The 23390-nt window shown below is 36.4% G+C and overlaps 1 protein-coding gene across 8 annotated transcripts in view; it reads left to right on the top strand.

Annotated features, from left to right (window-relative positions):
- The window catches only part of baz (bazooka), an 842954-nt gene that overhangs the window by 712950 nt on the left and 106614 nt on the right, over nt 1-23390 (top strand). For 7 of the 8 annotated variants that reach the window (XM_068226299.1, XM_067141558.2, XM_067141556.2 and 4 more), the window contains one exon: nt 2955-3186. In XM_068226299.1, coding sequence (XP_068082400.1) covers nt 2955-3186 — 232 coding nt within the window. The remainder of the gene's footprint in view (nt 1-2954; nt 3187-23390) is intronic. The other variant, XM_067141555.2, reaches the window with a different exon arrangement.

Raw genomic sequence — 23390 nt, 5'->3', positions numbered from 1 at the left:
TCAGAATCGCTTCCAAATCCATGAGGAATTGCTGCAGTAAGTGAATGAAGGTCCATCCCAACCTGTTAGCAAGAGAACATTGCGACAGGAACTGCATGTAATGAACATTTGGAGTCGGTCACCTCGCAAGAGGCCATTGCTCACACAAGCACATAAAGCTGCGCATCTTCAGTTGGCTAGAAATCATCGAACATAGACAGTAGGTGACTGGCAGAACATAGTGTGGCATAACGAATCATGTTTTTTGCCTGTATTCCAATGACGCACATCGTCGAGTGCACCGAAGGCCAAATGAAGCATTTCATCCTGGATGTATGCAAGGTCAGGTTCAAGCCGGAGGTGGGTCTGTGAGTTCTTGAGGGTGTTTTTCATATCATGGATTGGGCCTGCTCACTGAGGTGACCACCATCATGAACCAGCATGTTTATTTAACACATTGCGGACCGGTCCCTAGAAAACTCGTGCATGCCTGGCCGAACGTTGCGGACTGGTCCCGCGTTATCTCGTGTTAGCAGCAGACTGAAGTTTAGTGCTATCTTTTGATATATACCGGAACTATTTGGAGGTCAAGGGTGCTAGAACTCTTACGCATGGTTCTACACAATCGATAGTCGCATTTCTTTTCGATTATTCTTCATATCATAGCTTTTCTTTGCATTTCCTGACAACATGTTTACAACGTTTGAAGAGCCATGCAAGATGGCAGCGCTCAGGGATCGCACGCTTTAGACAGGGATGAGATTATTCGCGTATTATGTGCTGATACAGGCTCAGAATGTCGAAGTGATGCTGAATATTTAGAGTTCGATGATGAAATACATTCTAACGGAAATGTTTCAAGTGATGGCGAGTAGATATCCTTATCTTCAAGGTGTGGAACTCACGCGGCGCAGGACGAGTCTCATAATTGTGTTACGGGTGTAAATATTCTAAATATTGTAAATAATATAGTGTTTTCTGACAACTAGGTTATGGACAACAGTAAACCTAGGCTAGAGGATTTTGAACGTTTCTCCTGATATAAAGGTATGGCCTAATGAACCTGGAAACGTAGGACAAGTATCAGTACTTATGTTTGTGAGGACTTTTTCATTATGTAGCTGAGCAGACAAACTTATACTACGAACAGAATTCACATTCTCATAACGTATCCCGTAAAACCTAAAGTGGACTAATGTCCCTAGGAGGGAAATAAAAAAATTGTTTTGTGTATATTGATAGGGCAGATTAAAACTATGAGCCGAAATAGATTTCAGGAAATACTTACCTAACTGCATTTCAACTACTAATCAGGAATGCCTCCAGAATAAAACACAGTAGTCCTTCAAAGGCTAGTGAAGTTCTGGCAGTTTATTTGAATGCATGCATTCCAGTTTGGAGGCAGTTAGAAAGTGGCCGGGAACAGGGCTGTGCATGGGGTGAAGGGCACCCGGTCCGCAATGTGTTAATCATTCTGGATGATCATGTGTTGCCTTTCAGTCAACATCTGCATGATGAGTATGCCATTGATACCCCGATTTTTTGAGATAACAACAGCAAAGTTCATCGGGCTGGACGCATTTCTGACTGGTTTTATGAACACTCCCCAACCCTATTTCATCTCGATTGGCCTGCAAAATTACCTGACTTGAACCCCATTGGAATTCTGTGGGACATATTGGAACAGCGGATAAAATGCCGACATCAACATTCCCGCAATTTGGTGGAATTGCATGATCTCAGATCCTCAACGAGATGCTTAACCTGGATGTGACATACCTGCACAACCATGGAGACTTGTTTCCTAATTGAATCCAGGTAGTTATCAAGTCCAGAGGTGGAGTTACATGGTATTAAATGATGTTTGTATTGATTTCTCCAGGAGTGACTAATTTCTTGTCCGGTGAGCTTATTATTTGACTGTGTGTGTTGCTCATAGTAAAGAATACTTTCAGAATCTCTCCAGACACATAATATGTATGTGTTTGTTTTAATGTTCTGCAAACCAACTATGGCTTTCCCTCCATATCTTTCACATTTTAAAAAACAAATGACTTTATTTTAGAGAAATTTAACATCATATGTCATTCATGTTCAAAATTCTTATGAATTCAATGCTTCTACTGAGTACAAACAAACTTGCCTGAGAAATGCTGTCATATGTCACCTTGAAAAAATTATTATTCTTTGTTTTCTAACAATACAACTGCATATTGAAAGCTAAAAAAAATGAAATCTATGGCCCGACAGCCTATTAGAATACTGGTCTACCAGATGGCCTGCAAGTACTGGAGTGTCACATGGTGAGCATGATGGCATCCTGAACTGTAGTGCTCACTTTTTTTTGACCAGGTCTGCTGCCTCTCCTATCAATCATGTGGTCTCACAGGGCCAAGTGAACCCTGTTCCAGCCCTCAGTCCAGAATTGAAAATCCCTGGACTGGTCAGGAATTTAATCTGGGGTCTTTGGCATGCTAACCCTATACCACAGGGTTGGCTGCTTAAATATTCACCTGCTAACTAGGTTTGAAACCTTCTAGAAAATCCAACATACTAAAACCTATATTGTGATTTAGTATAAATTCTGATGCAGTGAATTTCAAGCAAACACTTCCAATGATGATTCTTCATTTTCATTGTATGACGGAATATTACAGAAAATATTTACTTGATCTTACTCGGTATCTACCAGGTGTTTGAAAAATGATGAGTTTTCATACTAGTCGTCAATACTACACTCATTTTTTCACCTTTATAAAGTGAAAACCGTCAATACGGAATATTTCTAATATCTTGTAATCAGTTAATCTTGTTGAGAGGTGAGACTAATAACATTTGTACATAATGTCTATAACCATTTTGGCTGTCCTAACTAATGTCCTGTGTATATAAGGCCTTGCCGTGCTATACTAACCAATATGCTTACTAATCCCTACCTGTCTGTGCATGCGGTTTGGTACTGTCTCATTGAATAGATCAAGATGAAGCGTGGCCTCGCTTGTTCCAAAACTTAGTGGCTGAAGAGGATGGTGTAGCTGGGAACCCTCCAGACCATGTTGCTACCAGTGGGACTATCGCAGATACTCGAGCATTTGGTGGAGTCAGAGGAGGACCTAGGCAATCATCGCTGAATTCTGCTCTTGATGGGAAGCATAAGGCTTCAAAAAAGAAACAAGGACTGCTTCGTGGCATTGGCTCTATGTTTAGGTAAGATTTTGTTATAAAATTTATGATCGCCAGACCTGGCCTTCTAGAGGGCATCATCCTCTAGAAAGCCCACTGCACAAATTGGAGTATAGGATGAAAACACTTTGTAGCAGTAGTAAAATTTACCAGATATGGTAATAGGAGTGGAATCATGGCTGAGAAGTGATATTATGATGCAGAAATTTTCTCACGAAACTGGAGTGTTTATCATAGAGACAGGATATGAATGTTAGGATGAGGGGGAGGGATTCATACCAATGAAAGAAGAATTTGTAAGTTTAGGAAAAGTTAAAGGTGAGAAACATGAAATTCTAAGTGTAAAGTTTGTCTCTAAAGATAATAGGCAACTTGATGTTTGTGGGGTGTACAGAACTGGAAAGAGTGACACACTGACACTGGTGCAGAATTATTTGATAAGATAATCAGCTATGTGGGAAACGGCTCAGAAAGAAATGTGATTGTAGCAGGTGATCTCCAGTTACCACATGTTAACTTGAAAGGTAATGACAGGAAGCATCATCAACAAATGATAAATATGTTAATCTAGAAAGGATAGCTGAATCAGATAGTGATAGAATCAGATAGAGAGAAGAATATTCCAGATACAGTACTAATAAAACCAGATTAGCTCTATTGAAAAACTGAGGTGATAGGTGGAATAAGTAATTACGAAGCTGTTTAGTTATAGTTAAACATAAATGCAATAGAATGGAAGGGTGTAAAAGTAGAATTATAGCAGCATATGGTTGATAAGAGAAATATGAAGGAATTTAAAAAAAGTAGTTATGATCTCTGGAAAATGGTGAAGAAAAATGTAAGCAGTCAATGAGATGGGTTTAAAACTGTTGTTGAGGAATCTGAAAACAGGTATGTACTTTTGAAGGTAGCAAGGAATGGTAAAGACCTGCTATATTATAACAGAGAAATAAAGAGATTAAGAAGGTGCAGGTTGGAAGGTTAGGGATGGTTATGGAAGTAAAAATAAATTGTAGGAGCTTACTAGGAAATGAATCTAGTGAAGAAGTTGGCTAAGGATAACATGATTGGAGACATAATTGGCAGTCATATGAATTTTAGTTAAAAATTGAAGGATACATATAGGTACTTTAAGGCAGAAACAGATTCCAAAAGGACATTCCAAGAATCATTAATGAATAACGGGAGTGTATATGTGAGGATTTACAGAAGACAGAAGTATTCAGCTAGCAGTATGTAAATATTTTTGGATAGGAGGATAATGTCCAGATAGAGGAAGTGATGACGAAGATATTTACAATAAGATACAAAAGTTGAAACTAGGAAAGCAGCTGGAATTGGCAAGGCATCTGGGGATATACAAAAGGCAGTGGGTTGTGATATAGTACCATATCTGAAGTACTTATTTGTAGTGATGGGCTTGAGCCCGGCTCGAGCTGCTCAAGCAGGTAAAATCAGAGTTTGAACACGTTTGAGCTTTGCTCGAGCTTTTGTGTGTGCTGCAACCTAGCAGTTGCTTGTACTAACACCCAGAGAACTTGAGAAGGGTGTGTAAGAGTATTATGCTGGACAGTACCGGTTTGTCCCCTGTTTATTGTTACTTCATGTCTTTTGTACATAATATCACTTCGACCCGTATCTGTAATTTTGAGACATTCAGAATTTGTATTTGTGTGATGATTCATTACAAATACCTCCTCAGAATAAATGAAAGGTCTACTAAAATGTGTTGCTTGGGCCGTATAAATATAGAAAAAGGAAAACAAACTATATTGTCTTAATATTACAAGTGTTAAAATAGTTACATATTTGAATGGTTATAAGACTTAAACATTCATGATAATTTGTCTTCAGTTGGTGACACATTTGTCACCAGTTCATGCAGGTCATCTATACAATTACTAAAAATGAAATGTCTGTTTTGCTTGTTCTGGATATGCTCAGAAACTACTGGACCGATTGACCAGTAATGTGGTAAGGATGTAGCTTGAAATCCGAAGTCACGGAGGGGATACTTTTGCTTTTGATATATTTCATGCAATCAGACAGTTAAGATTGCTGCATAATAATATTTATACATTTACTAGCAATTACCTGCAGTTTCGCTCGCGTGGATTTCTTAATTTGATCAAAGTAATCGTTCCTTGGCATTGTACTGAGACATTATCTGAAAATTCCTAAAGTATAAAAACTCACCCAAAAATTTAGTTTCATTCACCCCAGAAATTCTTTGTAAACCATGTTTGTGGTATTACCTTTTGGGGCTAAGACTACCATGCAACATAGACTGTACATGTGAGAAACAGTCTTCACTCTCGTCGAAAAAATAAATACATGTTCCTTTATTTTTAAAAGAGATTCCAAATACCTATTCCCACATCTGGAACATCTTCAGTTTTTGAGATTTACATAATTATCTCCATAAAAAGAATTCAACCCCTTGATCAGTCTTTCCCCCACCCCCACCCCCATCTGAGTGTATTTTCCGAAAACAAAAATACATCTTTCTTTACTTTTAAAGGAGATTCCAAATACCAATTTTCATGTCTGTAACATCTTCAGTTTTTAAGATATAAGTATCCTCATAAAAAATAATTCAACTATTTTTCACTTGTTTTCACCCCCTGTTAAGTCCCTTCTCTGAAAACAAAAAGGTATATGTTCTGGTATTTTTAAAGTACTTTTCAAATACCAAGTTTCTTGTCTCTAACATGTTCAGTTCTTGGCATAAAATGTAGATATACCGGTAGTCATCTTAAAAATTCACCCGCTTTTCCAATTCTTTTCAGCCCCTTAACTGGATTTTCTGAAAACAAAAAAATACGTGTTTCATTATTTTTAAAGAAGATTCCAAATACAAGTCTTCATGTCTGTACGTCTGTAACACCTTCAGTTTTTGAGATAAATGTATACTCATAAGAATAATTCACAACTTCTTCTTCTTCTTCTTCTTCTTCTTCTTTCCACCCCTCTCCCACCTTAAGTGGACTTTCCGAAAACAAAAAGTACGCGTTTCTTTATTTTGAAAGGAAATTCAAAATACCAACTTTCACGTCTGTAACAGCTTCAGTTTTTAAGATCAAGTATCCTCAGAAACATATTTCAACTCCTTATATACATATTTTCAACCCCACACCCCTTACGTCGATTTCCCCCCCCCCCCCCAAAAAAAATGCATGTTTCTTTATTTTTAAAGGAGATTCCAAATACCAATTTTTACGTCTTTAACATCTTTAGTTTTTGAGATATAAGTATCCTCATACAAAGAATTCAACTAATTTTTCAATTCATTCACCCCCTTTAAGTGGATTTTCCGAAGACAAAAGAACATGTGTTTCTTTACTTTGAAAGAAGATTCCAAATACAAATGTTCATGCCTCTAACATCTTTACGTTTTGAGATATAAGTATCCTCATAAAAAGAATTCAACTACTTTACCACCCCAGCCCGTTAAGGCAGATGTTGAAGAAAGCAGAAGAGAAGGAAGAGGGAAAGGAGAAGGTGGTAGTGTTTCACATTGGTACTAACAACATAAGACAAGCAGGTATAAGTACCAAAATAGTTGGGGATGTGTGGGATCTGGTAAATGCAGCACGGATGAAGTTTAAGGAAGCGGAGATTGTTATCAATGGAATAATGTGTAGGAGGGATACTGACTGGAGGGTGATTGGGGATTTAAATGAGACTATGGAATGGGTACGTGGGAAACTGGGAGTGAAATTTCTAGATCCTAATGGATGGGTAGGAGATAGGGATCTGCGCTCAGATGGCCATCACTTAAACATCAGTGGTACGTATAAGTTAGGAAATTTGTTTTGAAGGGTAATAGGGATGTACATTCAGGGAAACAGGGTTGTCTAGGGAGCGGTGATAAGGGTACAGAGATCTGGAAGTAGAGTAGGGATGACATAAAAATGTTAGTGTTGAACTGTAGAAGTACTGTAAAGAAAAGAACAGAATTAAGAAATTTAATAGACATATATTTACCAGATATTGTAATAGGAGTTTAATCGTGGCTGAGAAATGATATAATGGATGCAGAAATTTTCTCATGGAACTGGAGAGTGTATCATAGACATAGGATATGAATGGTGGGAGGGGGAGTATTCATTCTGGTGAAAGAAGAATTTGTAAGCTACGAGAAAAGTTAAAGATGAGAAACATGAAATTCTAGGTGCAAGGCTCATTTCTAAAGATAATAGGCAACTTGATGTCCTTGGAGTGTACAGACCGGGGACCAAGAAAGGGTAGCTGTGACACAGATGCAGAATGATTTGATAAGATAATCAGCTATATGGGAAACGACATGGAAAGAAATGTGATTGTAGCGGGGGATCTGAATTTACGAAATGTCAATTGGGAAGGAAATGCGAACGACAGGAAGCATGACCAACAAATGGCAAATAAGTTAATATGGGAAGGACAGCTGATTCAGAAAGTGATGGAAACAACTAGAGGGGAAAATATCCTGGAGTGGTGCTGGTAAAACCACATGAACTCTATAGAGAAACTGAAGTAATAGATGGCATTAGTGATCATGAAGCTGTTTTTGTCGTAGTTAAAAATAAATGTGGTAGAAAGGAAGGTCAGTAGGACTATTAGGCAGTACCATATGGCTGATAAAGCAGGCATGAGGCCGTTTGTAAAAAGTAACTATCATCGGTGGAAAATGGTAAATAAAAATGTAAACAGACTCTGGGATGGATTTAAAGCAATTGTTGAGGAATGTGAAAGCAGGTTTGTACCTTTAAGGGGGGTAAGGAATGGTAAAGACCCACCTTATTATGGTAGAGAAATAAAGAGACTAAGAAGGAGGTGCAGATTGGAAAGAAATATAGTTAGAAATGGCTGTGGAAGTAAGGAGAAATTGAAGGAACTTACTAGGAAATTGAATCTAGCAAAGAAGGCAGCAAAGGATAACATGATGGCAAGCATAATTGGCAGTCATACAAATATTAGTGAAAAATGGAAGGGTATGTATAGGTATTTTAAGACAGAAATAGGTTCCAAGAAGGACATTCCATGAATAATTAATTAACAAAGGGAGTGTGTATGTGAGTATCTTCAAAAGCCAGAAGTATTCAGTCAGCAGTATGTAAAGATTGTTGGTTATAAGGATAATGTCCAGATAGAGGAGGAGAGTAACACTAAAGAAGTATTAAATTTTACATATGATAACAACGGCATTTACAATAAGATACAAAAGTTGAAACCTAGAAAAGCAGCTGGAATTGATAAGATTTCTGGGGATATACTAAACACAATGGTTTGGGATATAGTACAATATCTGAAGTACTTGTTTGATTATTGTTTGCTTGAAGGAGCTATACCAAATGAATGGATAGTTGCTATAGTAGCCCCGTGTATAATGGAAAGGGTGATAGACATAAAGCTGAAAATTACAGTTTGACATGCATTGCATGTAAGCTTTTGGAAGGCATTCTTTCTGATAATATTAGACATGTTTGCAAAATTAATAACTGGTTCGATAGAAGGCAGTTCGGTTTTAGGAAAGGTTATTCCACTGAAGCTCAACTTGTAGGAGTCCAGCAAGATATAGCAGATATCTTGGATTCAGGAGGTCAAATGGACTGTATCGCGATTGACCTGTCTAAAGCATTTGGTAGGGTGGATCATGGGAGACTACTGGCAAAAATGAGTGCAATTGGACTAGACAAAAGAGTGACTGAATTGGTTGCTATATTTCTAGAAAATAGATCTCAGAGAATTAGACCATGTAATAATTAAGAGGGGAATTCCTCAAGGCATTATTTTTGGACCTTTATGTTTTCTTATTTATATATAAATGATATGAGTAAAGAAGTGGAATGAGAGGTAAGGCTTTTTGCAGATGATGTTATTCTGTATTGAGTAATAAATAAGTTACAAGGTTGTGAACAACTGCAACGTGACCTCAATAATGTTGTGAGATGGACAGCAGGCAATGGTATGTTGAAAAACGAGGTTAAAAGTCAGGTTGTGAGTTTCGCAAATAGGAAAAGCCCCCTCAGTTTTAATTAATGGGTTGATGGGGTGAAAGTTCCTTTTGGGGATCATTGTAAGTATCCAGGTGTTAATATAAGGAAAGATCTTCATTAAGGTAATCACATAAATGCGATTGTAAATAACGGGTTCTGATCTCTGCACATGGTTATGAGGGTATTTAGGGGTTGTAGTAAGGATATAAAGGAGAGGGCATATAAGTCTCTGGTAAGACCCCAACGAGAGAATGGTTCCAGTGTATGGGACCCTCACCAGGATTACTTGATTCGAGAACTGGAAAAAATCCAAAGAAAAACAGCTCGATTTGTTCTGGGTGATTTCCAACAAAAGAGTAGCGTTACAAAAATGTTGCAAAGTTTGAGCTGGGCAGAACTGAGAGAAAGAAGACGAGCTGCTCGACTGAGCGGTATGTTACATGTAACTAATCTCATTATTAGACCCGTATTGAACTATGCTATGATATACTAACAATTTGTTGGTTATTTTGATCCACCTTTTCAATACAAATTACAGTTTGTGTTGCTAAGTTGTAATGTTACAACACTAATTTACCGGGACATGTTTCGCTTTTATTCATAAGCATCATCAGCCTATACTATTGCCTCAAGGTTTGTCATTTTTGGGTTGTTGTTACAAATTTCATTACATTGAATGTAAATCTGATTTCAGTGATAACAATATTTAAAACAAGAATAATATACACATTAAAAATTATGACAATATGATTTGAAATGTTAAAATGGATTAACTCTTAATTCTAAAACACATTGACGTCCAAAACACAGTTTTTAATTTGGCTAAAAATTGTTTGCAATGTTAAAATAAAATTGATTCAACTATAATTTGGCATTAAAATTTGAGTCATAAATATAAATATAAATATTGGATGTTAATATATAGGAGCCATAGTTTCTGAAGTGCGTTGGTTTCTAGATTACAGTAACATTTCAGTATTGAGAATTATAGTTAAGAATTGTGCTCTCTAAATAATGTTATTTAAAAAGACTGTAATTTTGCATTATGCGTGATTAGTCATGATGATAATCTAGAATTGAAGTCTTGAGTTTGTTGGAAAATGGCTTCTAGATTTGATGAGGCTTGCTGCTGCAGTTTGGCAATTTGATCAGAGGAAGTATTGACATATTTAATTCTTGTTTGTAGCGACCAGACTCTCCGTTGTCTGTCAATAGTCACAGTAACGCAATAAGGCCCACAAGATTCTGTAGCAGCAGACAAAGGGATGCTTCTTCCATTCCATAAATCGAAAGAAACATAATCAGATACCAGTACTCAAAATTTGGATGAAGCCCCTTTTAACCATAACTTACATCATAACAATCAACTTCCAACGGAGAGTCTGGTCGCTACAAACAAGAATTAAATATGTCAATACTTCCTCTGATCAAATTGCCAAACTGCAGCAGCAAGCCTCATCAAATCTAGAAGCCATTTTCCAACAAACTCAAGACTTCAATTCTAGATTATCATCATGACTAATCACGCATAATGCAAAATTACAGTCTTTTTAAATAACGTTATTTAGAGAGCACAATTCTTAACTATAATTCTCAATACTGAAATGTTACTGTAATCTAGAAACCAACGCATTTCAGAAACTATGGCTCCTATATATTAACATCCAATATTTATATTTATATTTATGACTCAAATTTTAATGCCAAATTATAGTTGAATCAATTTTATTTTAACATTGCAAACAATTTTTAGCCAAATTAAAAACTGTGTTTTGGACGTCAATGTGTTTTAGAATTAAGAGTTAATCCAATTTAACATTTCAAATCATATTGTCATAATTTTTAATGTGTATATTATTCTTGTTTTAAATATTGTTATCACTGAAATCAGATTTACATTCAATGTAATGAAATTTGTAACAACAACCCAAAAATGACAAACCTTGAGGCAATAGTATAGGCTGATGATGCTTATGAATAAAAGCGAAACATGTCCCGGTAAATTAGTGTTGTAACATTACAACTTAGCAACACAAACTGTAATTTGTATTGAAAAGGTGGATCAAAATAACCAACAAATTGTTAGTATATCATGAGCGGTATGTTCCGAGCTGTCAGCGGAGAAATGGCGTGGAATGACATTAGTAGACGAATAAGTTTGAGTGGCGTCTTTAAAAGTAGGAAAGATCAAAATATGAAGGTTAAGTTGAAATTCAAAAGGACAGATTGGGGCAAATATTCATTTATAGGAAGGGGAGTTAGGGATTGGAATAACTTACCAAAGGAAATGTTCAGTAAATTTCTTTGATATCATTTAAGAAAAGGCTAGGAAAACAACAGATAGGGAATCTGCCACCTGGGCGACTGCCCTAAATGCAGATCAGTATTGATTCCTATTCCTTCTTTTTTCACACACCCCCACCTAATGGGATTTGCCGAAAACAAAAAAATATGGGTTTCTTTATTTTTAAAGAAGATTCCAAATACCAATTTTTACGTTTGTAGACTTTTAAGTTTTTGATATATATATCCTCATTTCAAAAATTCATCCCCCTTTTCACCCTCTTAGCGACGGAACCTCCCATAGTGAGCACCTACACCCTAATATAAATGTATCCCCAAAATTTAATTTCTTTATGTCCAGTAGTTTTGGCTCGGCGATGATGAACCCATCAGTCTGTCTGTCAGTCAGTCAGGACAAGTTATTTTATATATATAGACTAGCAATTACCCGCAGCTTTGCTCGCGAGGATTTCATAATTTGATCAAAGTAATCATTCCTCGGCATTGTACTAAGACATTATCTGAAAATTCCTAAAGTAAAAAAACTCGCCCAAAAATTGAGTTTCATTTACCCCAGAAATTCTTTGTGTAAACCATGTTTGCGGTTTTACCTTTTGGGGCTAAGGCGACCATGTGTCTTAGAACTGTACATGTGAGAAACATTCTTCTCTCAAGTCGAAAAAATAAATACATGTTTCTTTTTTTTAAAGGAGATTCCAAATACGTATTCCTGCATCTGTAACATCTTCAGTTTTTGAGATATATATAAGTATCCCTCATAAAAGGAATTCAACCCCTTGATCAGTGCTTCCCCCACCCCTATTCTCATCTAAGTGTATTTTCCGACAGCAAAAATACACGTTTCTCTATTTTTAAAGGAGATTCCAAATAACAGTTTTCACGTTTGTAACATCTTCAGTTTTTAAGATATAAGTATCCTCATGAAAAATAATTCAACTAATTTTCACTTCTTTTCTCCCCCTGATAAGTGCCTTCTCCGAAAACAAAAAGGTACATGTTCCTGTATTTTTAAAGGACTTTCCAAATACCAAGTTTCTTATCTCTAACACGTTTAAGTTTTTTTACATATAATGTAGATATACCGGTACTCATTTTAAAAATTTACCCACTTTTCCAATTCTTTTCAGCCCCTTAACTGGATTTTCCTAAAACAAAAAAATACATGTTTCATTATTTTTAAAGGAGATTCCAAATTCCAGTTCTCATGCCTGTGTGTCTCTAACACCTTCAGTTTTTTTATATAAATGTATTCTCGTAAGAATAATTCAACTTCTTCTTCTTCACTTCTTTCCACCCCTCTCCCACCTTAGGTGGATTTTCTAAAAACAAAAAATATGTGTTTCTTTATTTTGAAAGGAAATTCAAAATACCAACTTTCACGTCTGTAACAGCTTCAGTTTTTAAGATCAAGTATCCTCATAAACATATTTCAACTCCTTATTTACTTATTTTCAACCTCACACCCATTACGTTGATTTTCAAAAAAAAAAAAAAAAAAAAAAAAAAGAACAAATGCGTGTTTCTTCATTTTTAAAGGAGATTCCAAATACTAATTTTCACATCTGTAACATCTTCAGTTTTTGAGATATAAGTATACTCATAAAAGTAATTCAAATACTTTTTCACCCCCTTTCCTACCCGTTAAGTTGATTCCCCCCTCCCCAAAAGGTGTTTCTTTATTTTTAAAGGAGATTCCAAACACAGTCAAGCCTCGATAGAACAATATCCACGGACCTTAAAATTAACATTGTTATAGCAGGGTAATTGTTATAATGAGGTTTTGATAAATAGTGACTACTACATTACTGTACCTACTGCACCGAGAAGTGCAGTATATACAGTACTCTTCTGAAGAAAAAGAACATTAAAATACAATTAATGAAACACATTTCGTTCACTCCATTTATTAGTAGAGTATCTTACTCTTTTGTACATAAGAATTTGCTTATTTTCCTTTGTTCTTTTTTCTTAATGACTCTCTTGTAAATATTGGTTTTACCTCCTCTAACGCAATAATTTGTTCCGCTGAACACTGGGGGATTGAAGATGCTACTTGCTGGATGGTTTCCAACTGTCCGATTAGTTCCATCAGACGTGGAGGATCATTCACACTTACTATATGACTGTCGACATCAAAATCGTCAACAGGCAAATCTCCCTTTAACTCTTCTATGATAGATTCATTGGTGTATGCTTCAAACACTTTCACCTCATCATCCACTGACACATATTCAACCACTAGTTAATAGCGATAATCAACATCATGCCGATATAAAATGCCACTGAGACAAAGCTTTTCCGCTGGAAACCTCCTTTTTATCGCAGTAATAAACCTATCAGTTTCGGCCATTATGTCACTAGGTGTTGAGAAATTATGAAGGTCATTTGTGCCAATATGAACTATCAGGGCTTCAGGATTTTCCTTAATACTGTCACTGTTTACATGTTCAGCAAGTTGACCCACTCGTATGCCTGGATAGTAGTATGCAATTCCCTCTTCCACTTCGGGTCCAACATTTCTTATCATCGAGTCCCCGACTATTACTGTACGGGCTTGTTTACGTACCGGTCGCCGACGGGATTTTTTTTTGTCTTTTCGACACTGCAGCTGAGTCATGTTCTATGACTGCCTCATGATCATTACATTCTAATGCTTGAAAACTGTTTTGTGTCACTATATTACTATTTACAGAATCTTTAAATGCAACATGTTTCCGGTTAGGACTAACATTCTTCGACTTAACCTCTTTGAAATCATTTTCGTATTGTCTCAGCATTTCAACATTATTTTGTTTAAAGTTCTTCAATTCCAGCAGAGCATTTTCTAGATCCGTTGATAACATTTTAATTATTTCATCTTTGGATGAGAGTTCAAGTTCCAGATCTCTTATTCTAAACCTCAAATGTGAGGAGTCCAAAGTGAGGTTATCGGAAACGAGATTGTCTACCGGATCCGACACTTCGCTACCAAACGTATTCTTAAATACGCACTCATAAGAAGCATGAAGACTATTAAGACTAGCATTACTTCCGTGAATAGATCCATTGCACTTCATACACATATTATTATCAAACATATCACCACTCGGAGAAAAAAATAAATCACTGTTTACCGCCATGATACGTATATGGTTTCTCCAGTTACTGCTGACTACACCTCAAGAATACTTTGAACATTATCCTGTATTTCTTTCTCCACCACAACATTCTCACCAACATCTTCAGTTTTCGAAATCCTTGCTTATTTTCCCAGCAGTTTGCAATCACATTCGGCTCTACACTGTTCCAGGAAATAGCAATCATGTCACAAGCCTGCTTCACATTGAAACTGTATGGGTTGTCCACCTTTCTTTCATTGTTTGCAATCACATGTTGAACTAGACGTGAACACAATTTTGCCTTGAATTTCATAATTATTCCCATGTCTTGTGGCTGAAGGATCGAAGTTCAGTTCAAGGGGAAGTAGCATAGTTCTACATTCTTCAACACTGGCATTTTGTCATGCGCACTACAATTATCCACCAGCAATGCAATTTTTTCTTGCCATCTCTATATCAAGCGAAAGCAACTACTCACCAAAGAGAGCAGACGTTATCCATGCTTTTCGATTTGCCTTTATAATTGACTGCAATAAAAAATCTCACTTAGAATCACAAAAAAATTGAAATTAATTTTTTAGAATACAGTACTGTATGTACCTACTCTTCATGCATACTCATAAGATGACTAGAGTAGGTACTGTATCAACTTATGAATTAAAGAAAGATAAAATAAAATGTATATACTCTTACCTGGTAACTTTTTACAGTTTTGAAGCATCGGGGGTTTGCTGATCTTCCGATCACCAATAGTGTCAACGTATGTGTCCCCGTTGCATTGCTGCAGAGAAGAACCGTTAGGCGTACTTTAGATTGCTTCCCTCCTTTACATTTTTCTCCTCTAAAAACCATCGTCTTCTCTGATATCAGCTGGTAAAACAATCCCGTATCATCCGCATTGTACATGTTTTCAGGCCCGTACTTTTCCAGCAGTTTACAAATGGTATTTTTCCGCCAATATTCTGCATCACCTAAAGGTGCCGATTTTTTTTCGCCTGAAATCACTTTAAAAATTATCCCATGCCAAGCAACTTAGCGAAATCTAAGGCTGTTTGACATATCAAGCAGCCATTAATTGGAATGTTCTGCACACGCATCTCGTTAAATCACAGCAGTGTAGCACTGTCCACATTGTCAGCAGCAGCCGTCTTCATTCTTTTTCTTGAAGGGTTAAACTTGCCACCTAGAAAACTTTCTTCAATTTCTTTTAGTTTTTTTAAGGAACATAGTCATCATCGATTGTGCAAGTCCATACTTCCTCGCCATGTCTATCTGTTTCATCCCATTATCAATGTCTTTGAAAACTTCCAGTTTAGTCTCTAAGCTTATCTGTTTATGAGTTCCAGCCACTGTCCAAATCTCATTAGCCAAGTCCAAAACGTATTTATCACCTTAAAAACATTTACAGATTGCACATGGGTATCACGTAAATAAACTTCGTATGAGATCAACACAACACTTCTGACTGCAACTCAAGCTCAATAATGTACAGGCTACAACAGTTAACACTGTTTCAAACACAGGAGCTCTTTGACTCTTGCTACTTGCCGCTGAACATTGCTTTCCGCGGCTATTCGCTACCTGCTTACTGCCAGCAAAGTATGTATGGAAGCTTCTAAGAATACAGCACTGAAGGTCGAGAAGTTTAACAAACACTAGGTACTGTTATGGTCAGATCCATAGAAGCAAAAAATAGTAAGATCCTCAAAACTTTGTCTTCGTTACAACAGGGTGTTACTAAAATCACTTCATCGTTCTAATGAGAGGTAATTAACATAGTAAATATAGGATATTTGCCGGGACCATATAAAATGATCGCTGTACCCGGGTTTATCGTATCGTAATCGTTCTACGGAGGTTTGACTGTACCAAATTTCACGTCTTTAACATCTTTAGTTTTTGAGATATAAGTATCCTCACACAAAGAATTCAAATAATTTTTCAATTCATTCACCTCCCTTAAGTTGATATTCCGAAGACAAAAGAACACGTGTTTCTTTACTTTGAAAGAAGATTCCAAATACAAATGTTCATGCCTCTAATATCTTCAGTTTTTTAGATATAAGTATCCTCAAAAGAATTCAACTCTTTTTTCATCCCAGCCTGTTGATTCCCACCTCCAAAAAATGCATGTTTCTTTATTTTTTTAATGTGATTCCAAATACCAATTTTCACATGTGTAACATTAAGTTTTTGAGATATAAGTTTCTCCATAAGAAGAATTAAATTTTTTTCACTTCTTTTCAGCCCCCCATAAGTGAATTTTCTGGAAAAAAAAAAAAGTTTATTTATAAAGGACCTTCCAAATGCCAATTATCATGACTGTAACCTCTTCAGTTTTGAGATATATATATATATATATATATATATATATCCTCATAAAAAGGAATTAAACCCCTTTCTCACTGCCCCTGCTCCCAAGTTGATCCCCACCCCCAAAAGGCGTGATTTTTATTTTTAAAGGAGATTCCAAATATTAACTTCACGTCTGTAACATTTTTAGTTCTTGAGATATAAGTATCATCATACAAAGTATTCAGCTAATTTTTCAAATAATGCACCCCCCTTAAGTGGATTTTCCAAAGACAAAAGATTACGTGTTTCTTTACTTTGAAAGAAAATTTCAAATACAAATTTTCATGTCCGTAACATCTTCAGTTTTTGAGATATAAGTATCCTCATGAAAATAATTCAACTCTTTTTTCCTCCAAACCCGCCCGTTAAGTTTGTTTCTCCCCACCCAAAAAATGTGTGTTTCTTTATTTTTAAAGGAGATTTCAAAACCAATTTCCATGTCTCTAACCTTCAGATAAATGTATCCTGGTAAAGGAATTCATCTCCGTTTTCATTCCCCCCGTACCAAGTTGATTCCCCCACCAAATGTGTGTTTCTTTATTTTAAAATGAGATTCCAAATACCAGTTTTCACATTTGTAACATCCTTAGATTTTTTGGTACTAATAATTCAACTAATTTTTCAATTCTTTCACCCCCCCTCCCCCTTTCCCAGTTAAGGGGTTATTCCGAAAACCAAAGAATACGTGTTGTTTCCTTACTTTTAATGGAGATTCTAAATACCAATTTTCATGTCTGCAACTTGTTAAGTTTTTGAGATATACTTTAGATACACTAATTTTAAAAATTCACCCCCTTTTTCAGTTGCCCTTAAGTGGATTTTCCAAAAAAAATATTTATGTTCCTTTACATTTACAGGAAATTCCAAATACCAGTTTTCAAATCTGTAATATGTTGTGTGTCTGAGATAATTTGCAGATATACTCTTAAAAAATTCACCCCATTTGTCACTCCTGTTCACCCCCTATTCTTAGGATTATCCAAAAACACAAAAATCTGCAAATTATCTCAGACACGTAACATATTACAGATTTGAAAACTGGCATTTATTTCCTGTAAAAGTAAAGAAACATAAATTTTTTTCGGAAATCCACTTAAGGGGAACCAAAAAAGGGGGTGGGTTTTTAAAATAGCATATCTACAGTAACACGTATTATTTGTTTTCGGCGCGCGCGCGCGCGCGTGTGTGTGTATGTGTGTGTGTGTGTGTGTGTGTGTGTGAGAAAAAATTGAAAAATTAGTTGAATTATTTGTATGAATACATACATACCAAAAAATCTAAAGATGTTGCAAACGTGAAAACTGGTATTTGGAATCTCCTTTAAAAATAAAGAAACATGCATTTCGGGGGGGGATGAAAAAGAGATGAATTCCTTTTACGACGATTCATACATCTCAAAAACTGAAGATGTTACAGTCACGATAATTCGTATTTGGAAGACCTTTTAAAGAAACGGATACTGTTTATTTTTGGAAAATTCACTTAAGTGGGGTGTGTGAAAGGAAGTGAAAAATTGAATTCTTTTTCTGGAGAAACACATGTCTCAAAACTGGAGGTTACAGGCGTAGAAATTGGAATTTGGAATCTCCTTGAAAAATAAAGAAACGCACTTTTTTTTGAGTGGGGTGAAACCAACTTAACGGGCGGCTATGGAGTGAAAATGGAGTTGAATTCTTTTCATGAGGATACTTATGTCTCAAAAACTGAAGAGGTTACAGGCATGAAAATTTGTATTTGGAATTTTATTTCAGAAAAAAGAAACACGTGTTCTTTTGTCTTCGGAAAATTCACTTGGGGGGGGTGAATGAATTGAAAAATTGGTTGAATTCTTTGTATGAGGATACTTAGTGTATACCTCACAATCTAAAGATGTTACACACGTGAAAATTGGTATTTGAAATCTCCTTTAAAAATAAAGAAACACACACTTTTGGGGAGGGGGGAATCAACTTAATGGGTATGAAGGGAGGGGGTGAAAAAGGAGTTGAATTACTTTTCTGAGGATACTTATATCTCAAAAACTGAAGATGCTGCAGACGTGAAAATTAGTATTTCAAATCTCCTTTAATAATAAAGAAACAAGCATTAGGTTTTTTTTCCGGAAAATCGACGTAAGGGTGTGAGGTTGAAAATAAGTAAATAAGGAGTTGAAATATGTTTACGAGGATACTTTATTTTAAAAACTGAAGCTGTTACAGACGTGAAAGTTGGTATTTTGAATTTCCTTTCAAAATAAAGAAACACATACTTTTGTAATATATGACAACACATACCTTTATTATCAATATCATACACACACCTTCATCAGTGGTGCTTCACTTCATATGCTGTTTGCTTATCTGCATGTTCACACTGTAGCCCAAATCAGACTCTGCCTTCGGTCACCTGACTGTTCGAGCTGCTTCGAACAGGCTCAAACCTCATTGTGTATCGGGTAGCTCGATCCCACTCGAACACTGGTATCGTTTGCCAATCACAACTTCTTTGATTCCTATTTGCATGAAGGAGCTATACCAAATGAATGAAGAGTTGCTATTGTAGCCCCCTTGTTCAAAGGAAATGGTGATAAACATAAATCCGATAATTACAAGCCAGTGAGCTTGACATGTGTTGCATGTAAAGCTTTGGAAATATTCTTTCTGTAATGTTTGCAAAATTACTAACTGGTTTGATAGAAGGCTGTTCGTGTTTAGAAAAGATATTCCACTGAAGCTCAACTTGTAGGATTCCAGCTACATACAGCAGGTATTTTGGATCCGGGAGACCAAATGGTCTGTATCGCTATTGACCGTTCCTAGACTTTTTATAGGGTAGACCCTGGGAGACTACTAACAAAAATGAGGGCAATTGGACTGGACAGAAGAGTGACTGATTGGGTGGCTACATTTCTAGAAAATAGAACTCTAAAAGTTAGTTTAAGAGGGGAATTACTCAACGCAGTATTATTTAATCTTAATTTTTTATAATGTACATAAATAATACAAGTAAAGAACTGGAATCACTGATAAGAGTTTTTGCAGATTATGTTTAGAGTAATAAATAAGTTACAGATTTGTGAGCAATTGTAAAAAGAACTGGACAATGTTGTGAGATGGGCAGCAAGTCCAGTTAGGTTTCACCACAGTGAAAAGTCCTCTTAGTTTCAATTACTATGTTGATTGGGTTAAAGTACCTCTGAGAATCACTGCAAGTACCTAGGTGTTAATATAAGGAAATTACTTTATTGGGGTAATCACACAAATGGGATTGTAAATAATGGTTGCAGATCTCTTCAAATGTTTATGAGGGTACTTAGGGGTTGTAGTAAGGTTGTAAAGGAGAGAGCATAAAAGCCGCTGGTAAGACCACAATTAGAGTACAGTTCTAGTGTATGTCAAGCTCGCCAGGATTACTTAATTCAAGAACTGGAAAGAATCGAACAAAAGGAGCATGATTTGTGCTGGGTGATTTCCGACAAAAGTGTTGTGTAAAGATGTTGATTCCCATAGAGAACCTGAAATATTTGTTCCGAATAAGTAAATTTATAATACCAGTATAGTTGGTCCATTATTGGACATTATAAATTTTCCAGCTAACTCATTCTTGGTTGCCAGCGTTTCCAATAACGTAAACATTTTACAAATGTTTCTGACATCATCCACGCATTTTTATTAAAGCCACATTTGCATGGTGGTGTATGGATGTTTTTGAAACATCTTTGGATTCCAGAATTTTCCAAGTATTAGCAGGTGTGATTTTTCACCCCCTTTGCTCTTAACACATAGCAATGGCATCAGTCTATCTTTACTTCTTTTTTCTATTTTATGTCTCTATGCCATATTTTTTTGCGAACAATATATGTTTTACACAGGAGCAAATTGTAAAATACTCCCTTTTCTCGGCATTAAAAATACAGTATCCTTAGCATCATATCCTTCTTCCAGCACACAACTGTGTCGTAATGAATTTCCGCACTCTCGCTGCACATGTTTTGGAATGAAAGATTGTGCCCTTTTTTAATTGATAAACTAGTCATTAGAAGCATAGAGATTGACCAAACCCAGGTTAAGTGTGTTTTCTTGAGCTTTCTGTTTTAGTATGTTCCCATCAGTTGGAGCATTCTCACTCTTTTTTCCCTTGAACTATTTCATTAAAATGATTCAAAGTTCCTCCTATGATGAAGAAAGAATTTTGCTCCGTATATTTGGCCCAGAACCACACAGCATTTCCATGGTCAGAACAGTGTCCTTTTGTTTCAGGATGCCAAATGGCGTAGAGGATCCCAGGTCATAATTTCTTGCCATCTCCGACAAAGGCTATTTTTTCCAACATCTTTAATGATGTCTATCTTATTTTGAAGATTTAGCTTCTTACATTTAGCAGTCATAACAAAGGTAGTCCACCGTAACTCACAGGACAACTAACAGAGACACAAATGTAACTGTCAGCTCAACTTGTAACACAAGAACAAACAAACAGTGGCTGGAGATTTTCTTCAGTCTGCACCCTCCACGTGATTCTTAAGCAGCAATTGGAGCCATGAGACGAAACGCATAGCCAGTGTAACAATGCTGTGGCTATAAGCTAAAGAAGCTGCTCTCTCTGGAGAATGGACCAATGAAGAGCAACAGGCATGACCATGACTGTTGCTTGTTGGTAACTGATTTCCAGAGGCTGCATAATTATATCATGGTTCCACACATCACTAAAGGAGCACTTTCATTTATTGTGCCAACTTCGAACTGAGATAACGAGAAAACTGATATTAAGTAACATCTAAAACAAGTTTCAAAAAAATATCTTATACATTTTTTTGTTTCAGCAGGATATGCAATCATAATTTATGTAAAATAGTGTATAATCCTTACACTGGGGTTCGTTAGAAGGGGGTTTAAATAACATTGTACATATAGCGATTTGGCCGGGACTTACGAAAATCTTCATTAAAAGTGGGCATGTCAAAGCGGGGTTCTACTGTATGTGTATTTTTGTAAAAAGTAATTAAAACATGATTTGTTTACAGTCTGTTTAGAAATAGTCAACTGAGCTTTCCAAACGGTCCGCCCACTTGTTGGAATGTATAAGGTTGGCCCATTATGCCGTATTTTTGTTAATAATATCTAATGTGTGGCCATCAGGTTTAAGTGTAGACTAAATAACTGTCTGTGACTAATGTAAATTATTCCAGCACATTTGGGGCGGGGGCATATACGTATTCTCCACAAGGAAATGCCTTCCTTTCAAATTAGTGGATATGCAGGAGAAAAATAAAAGCAAATTATTTTACATTGGTATTCACTTGTCATTTGAGCCTCCGTAGCTCAGGCAGCAGCGCACCGGCCTCTCACCGCTGGGTTCCATGGTTCAAATCCTGGTCACTCCATGTGAGATTTGTGCTGGACAAAGCAGAGGCAGGACAGATTTTTCTCTTGGTACTCCTGTTTTCCCTGTCATCTTTCATTCCAGCAACACACTCCACTATCACTTCATTTCATCTGTCAGTCATTAATCATTTTCCCAGAGGAGTGTGACAGGCCTCGGCAGCCGGCACAATTCCTATCCTCGCCACAAAATGGGGGCTTCATTCATTCCATCCCTGACCCAGTCACTGACTGGAAAACAGGTTGTAGGTTTTCATTTCATTCACATGTCATTTATGTCAGCCATTACAATTTATTTTAGAACACTAACTTGATTCTTTCTACCTTTTTTTTAGATACCGTAGTTTGAATATTTTCAAATAATTGGTCTTTATTCATCCTCCTGATTATCATAAGATTATAGGTTGCAGAATTGTAACAAACAAGTACCTGGGTAATATGAGAATCAGTGTTTGAGTGGATGGGTACCCAGGTATTGCAGGTACGTGCTCCTTATTACCCAAATGCACTGGGTAAAGCTCAGGTATTCAAGTATCCAGGCATCGCTAATCCAAATATCTGTGGTCATCTGGAGAAAGTTGCTCAGGATTAGTCGGGATGTTGTATAATTCACCGTAATGTTTTGGAGAAATCTCTGATCATAAAATCATTTTGTATTTTCAATGCTGAAAGCAAGCACTTGGATAACTTTCCATCCTCCAAGCTATGTGGATGGAATTTCAAAATTTTGGAATGGTTGTTTTTTTTTTTTTTTTTTTTTTAATCTGCCCCTGCAAATCATTCTGAGATTCCTAATCAAGCAACATTTTGACATGTATTGAGGATGTGGATTTATCCATTATTGATATCTTCCAGAATTTGAGAAAATCACTCATTATGACTAGAGCACTGCGCGGATGTACAAAATAATATCCACATCCGCTCCACATCCGCACTTCCTTCATATGCATCCGTGAATGGTTATCTGCATCCGCGAATTGTTATCTGCAGATATTGTAAATATTTAATTACAGTATATCACACCCAAGCTATTGAAACTGATAGATCTGTTAACATAATACAATAGGCCTGACACCTGGCACCAGAACCCCTACAGTCACAGGTTTGAGAGATTTTCTCTTGCGACAACTACC

The sequence above is a fragment of the Anabrus simplex genome, chromosome 2, assembly GCF_040414725.1.
Source record: "Anabrus simplex isolate iqAnaSimp1 chromosome 2, ASM4041472v1, whole genome shotgun sequence".
Classification (NCBI taxonomy): domain Eukaryota; kingdom Metazoa; phylum Arthropoda; class Insecta; order Orthoptera; family Tettigoniidae; genus Anabrus; species Anabrus simplex.
The sequence above is the reverse complement of the archived record's forward strand: the minus strand, read 5'-3'. Positions and strand labels throughout refer to the sequence as shown.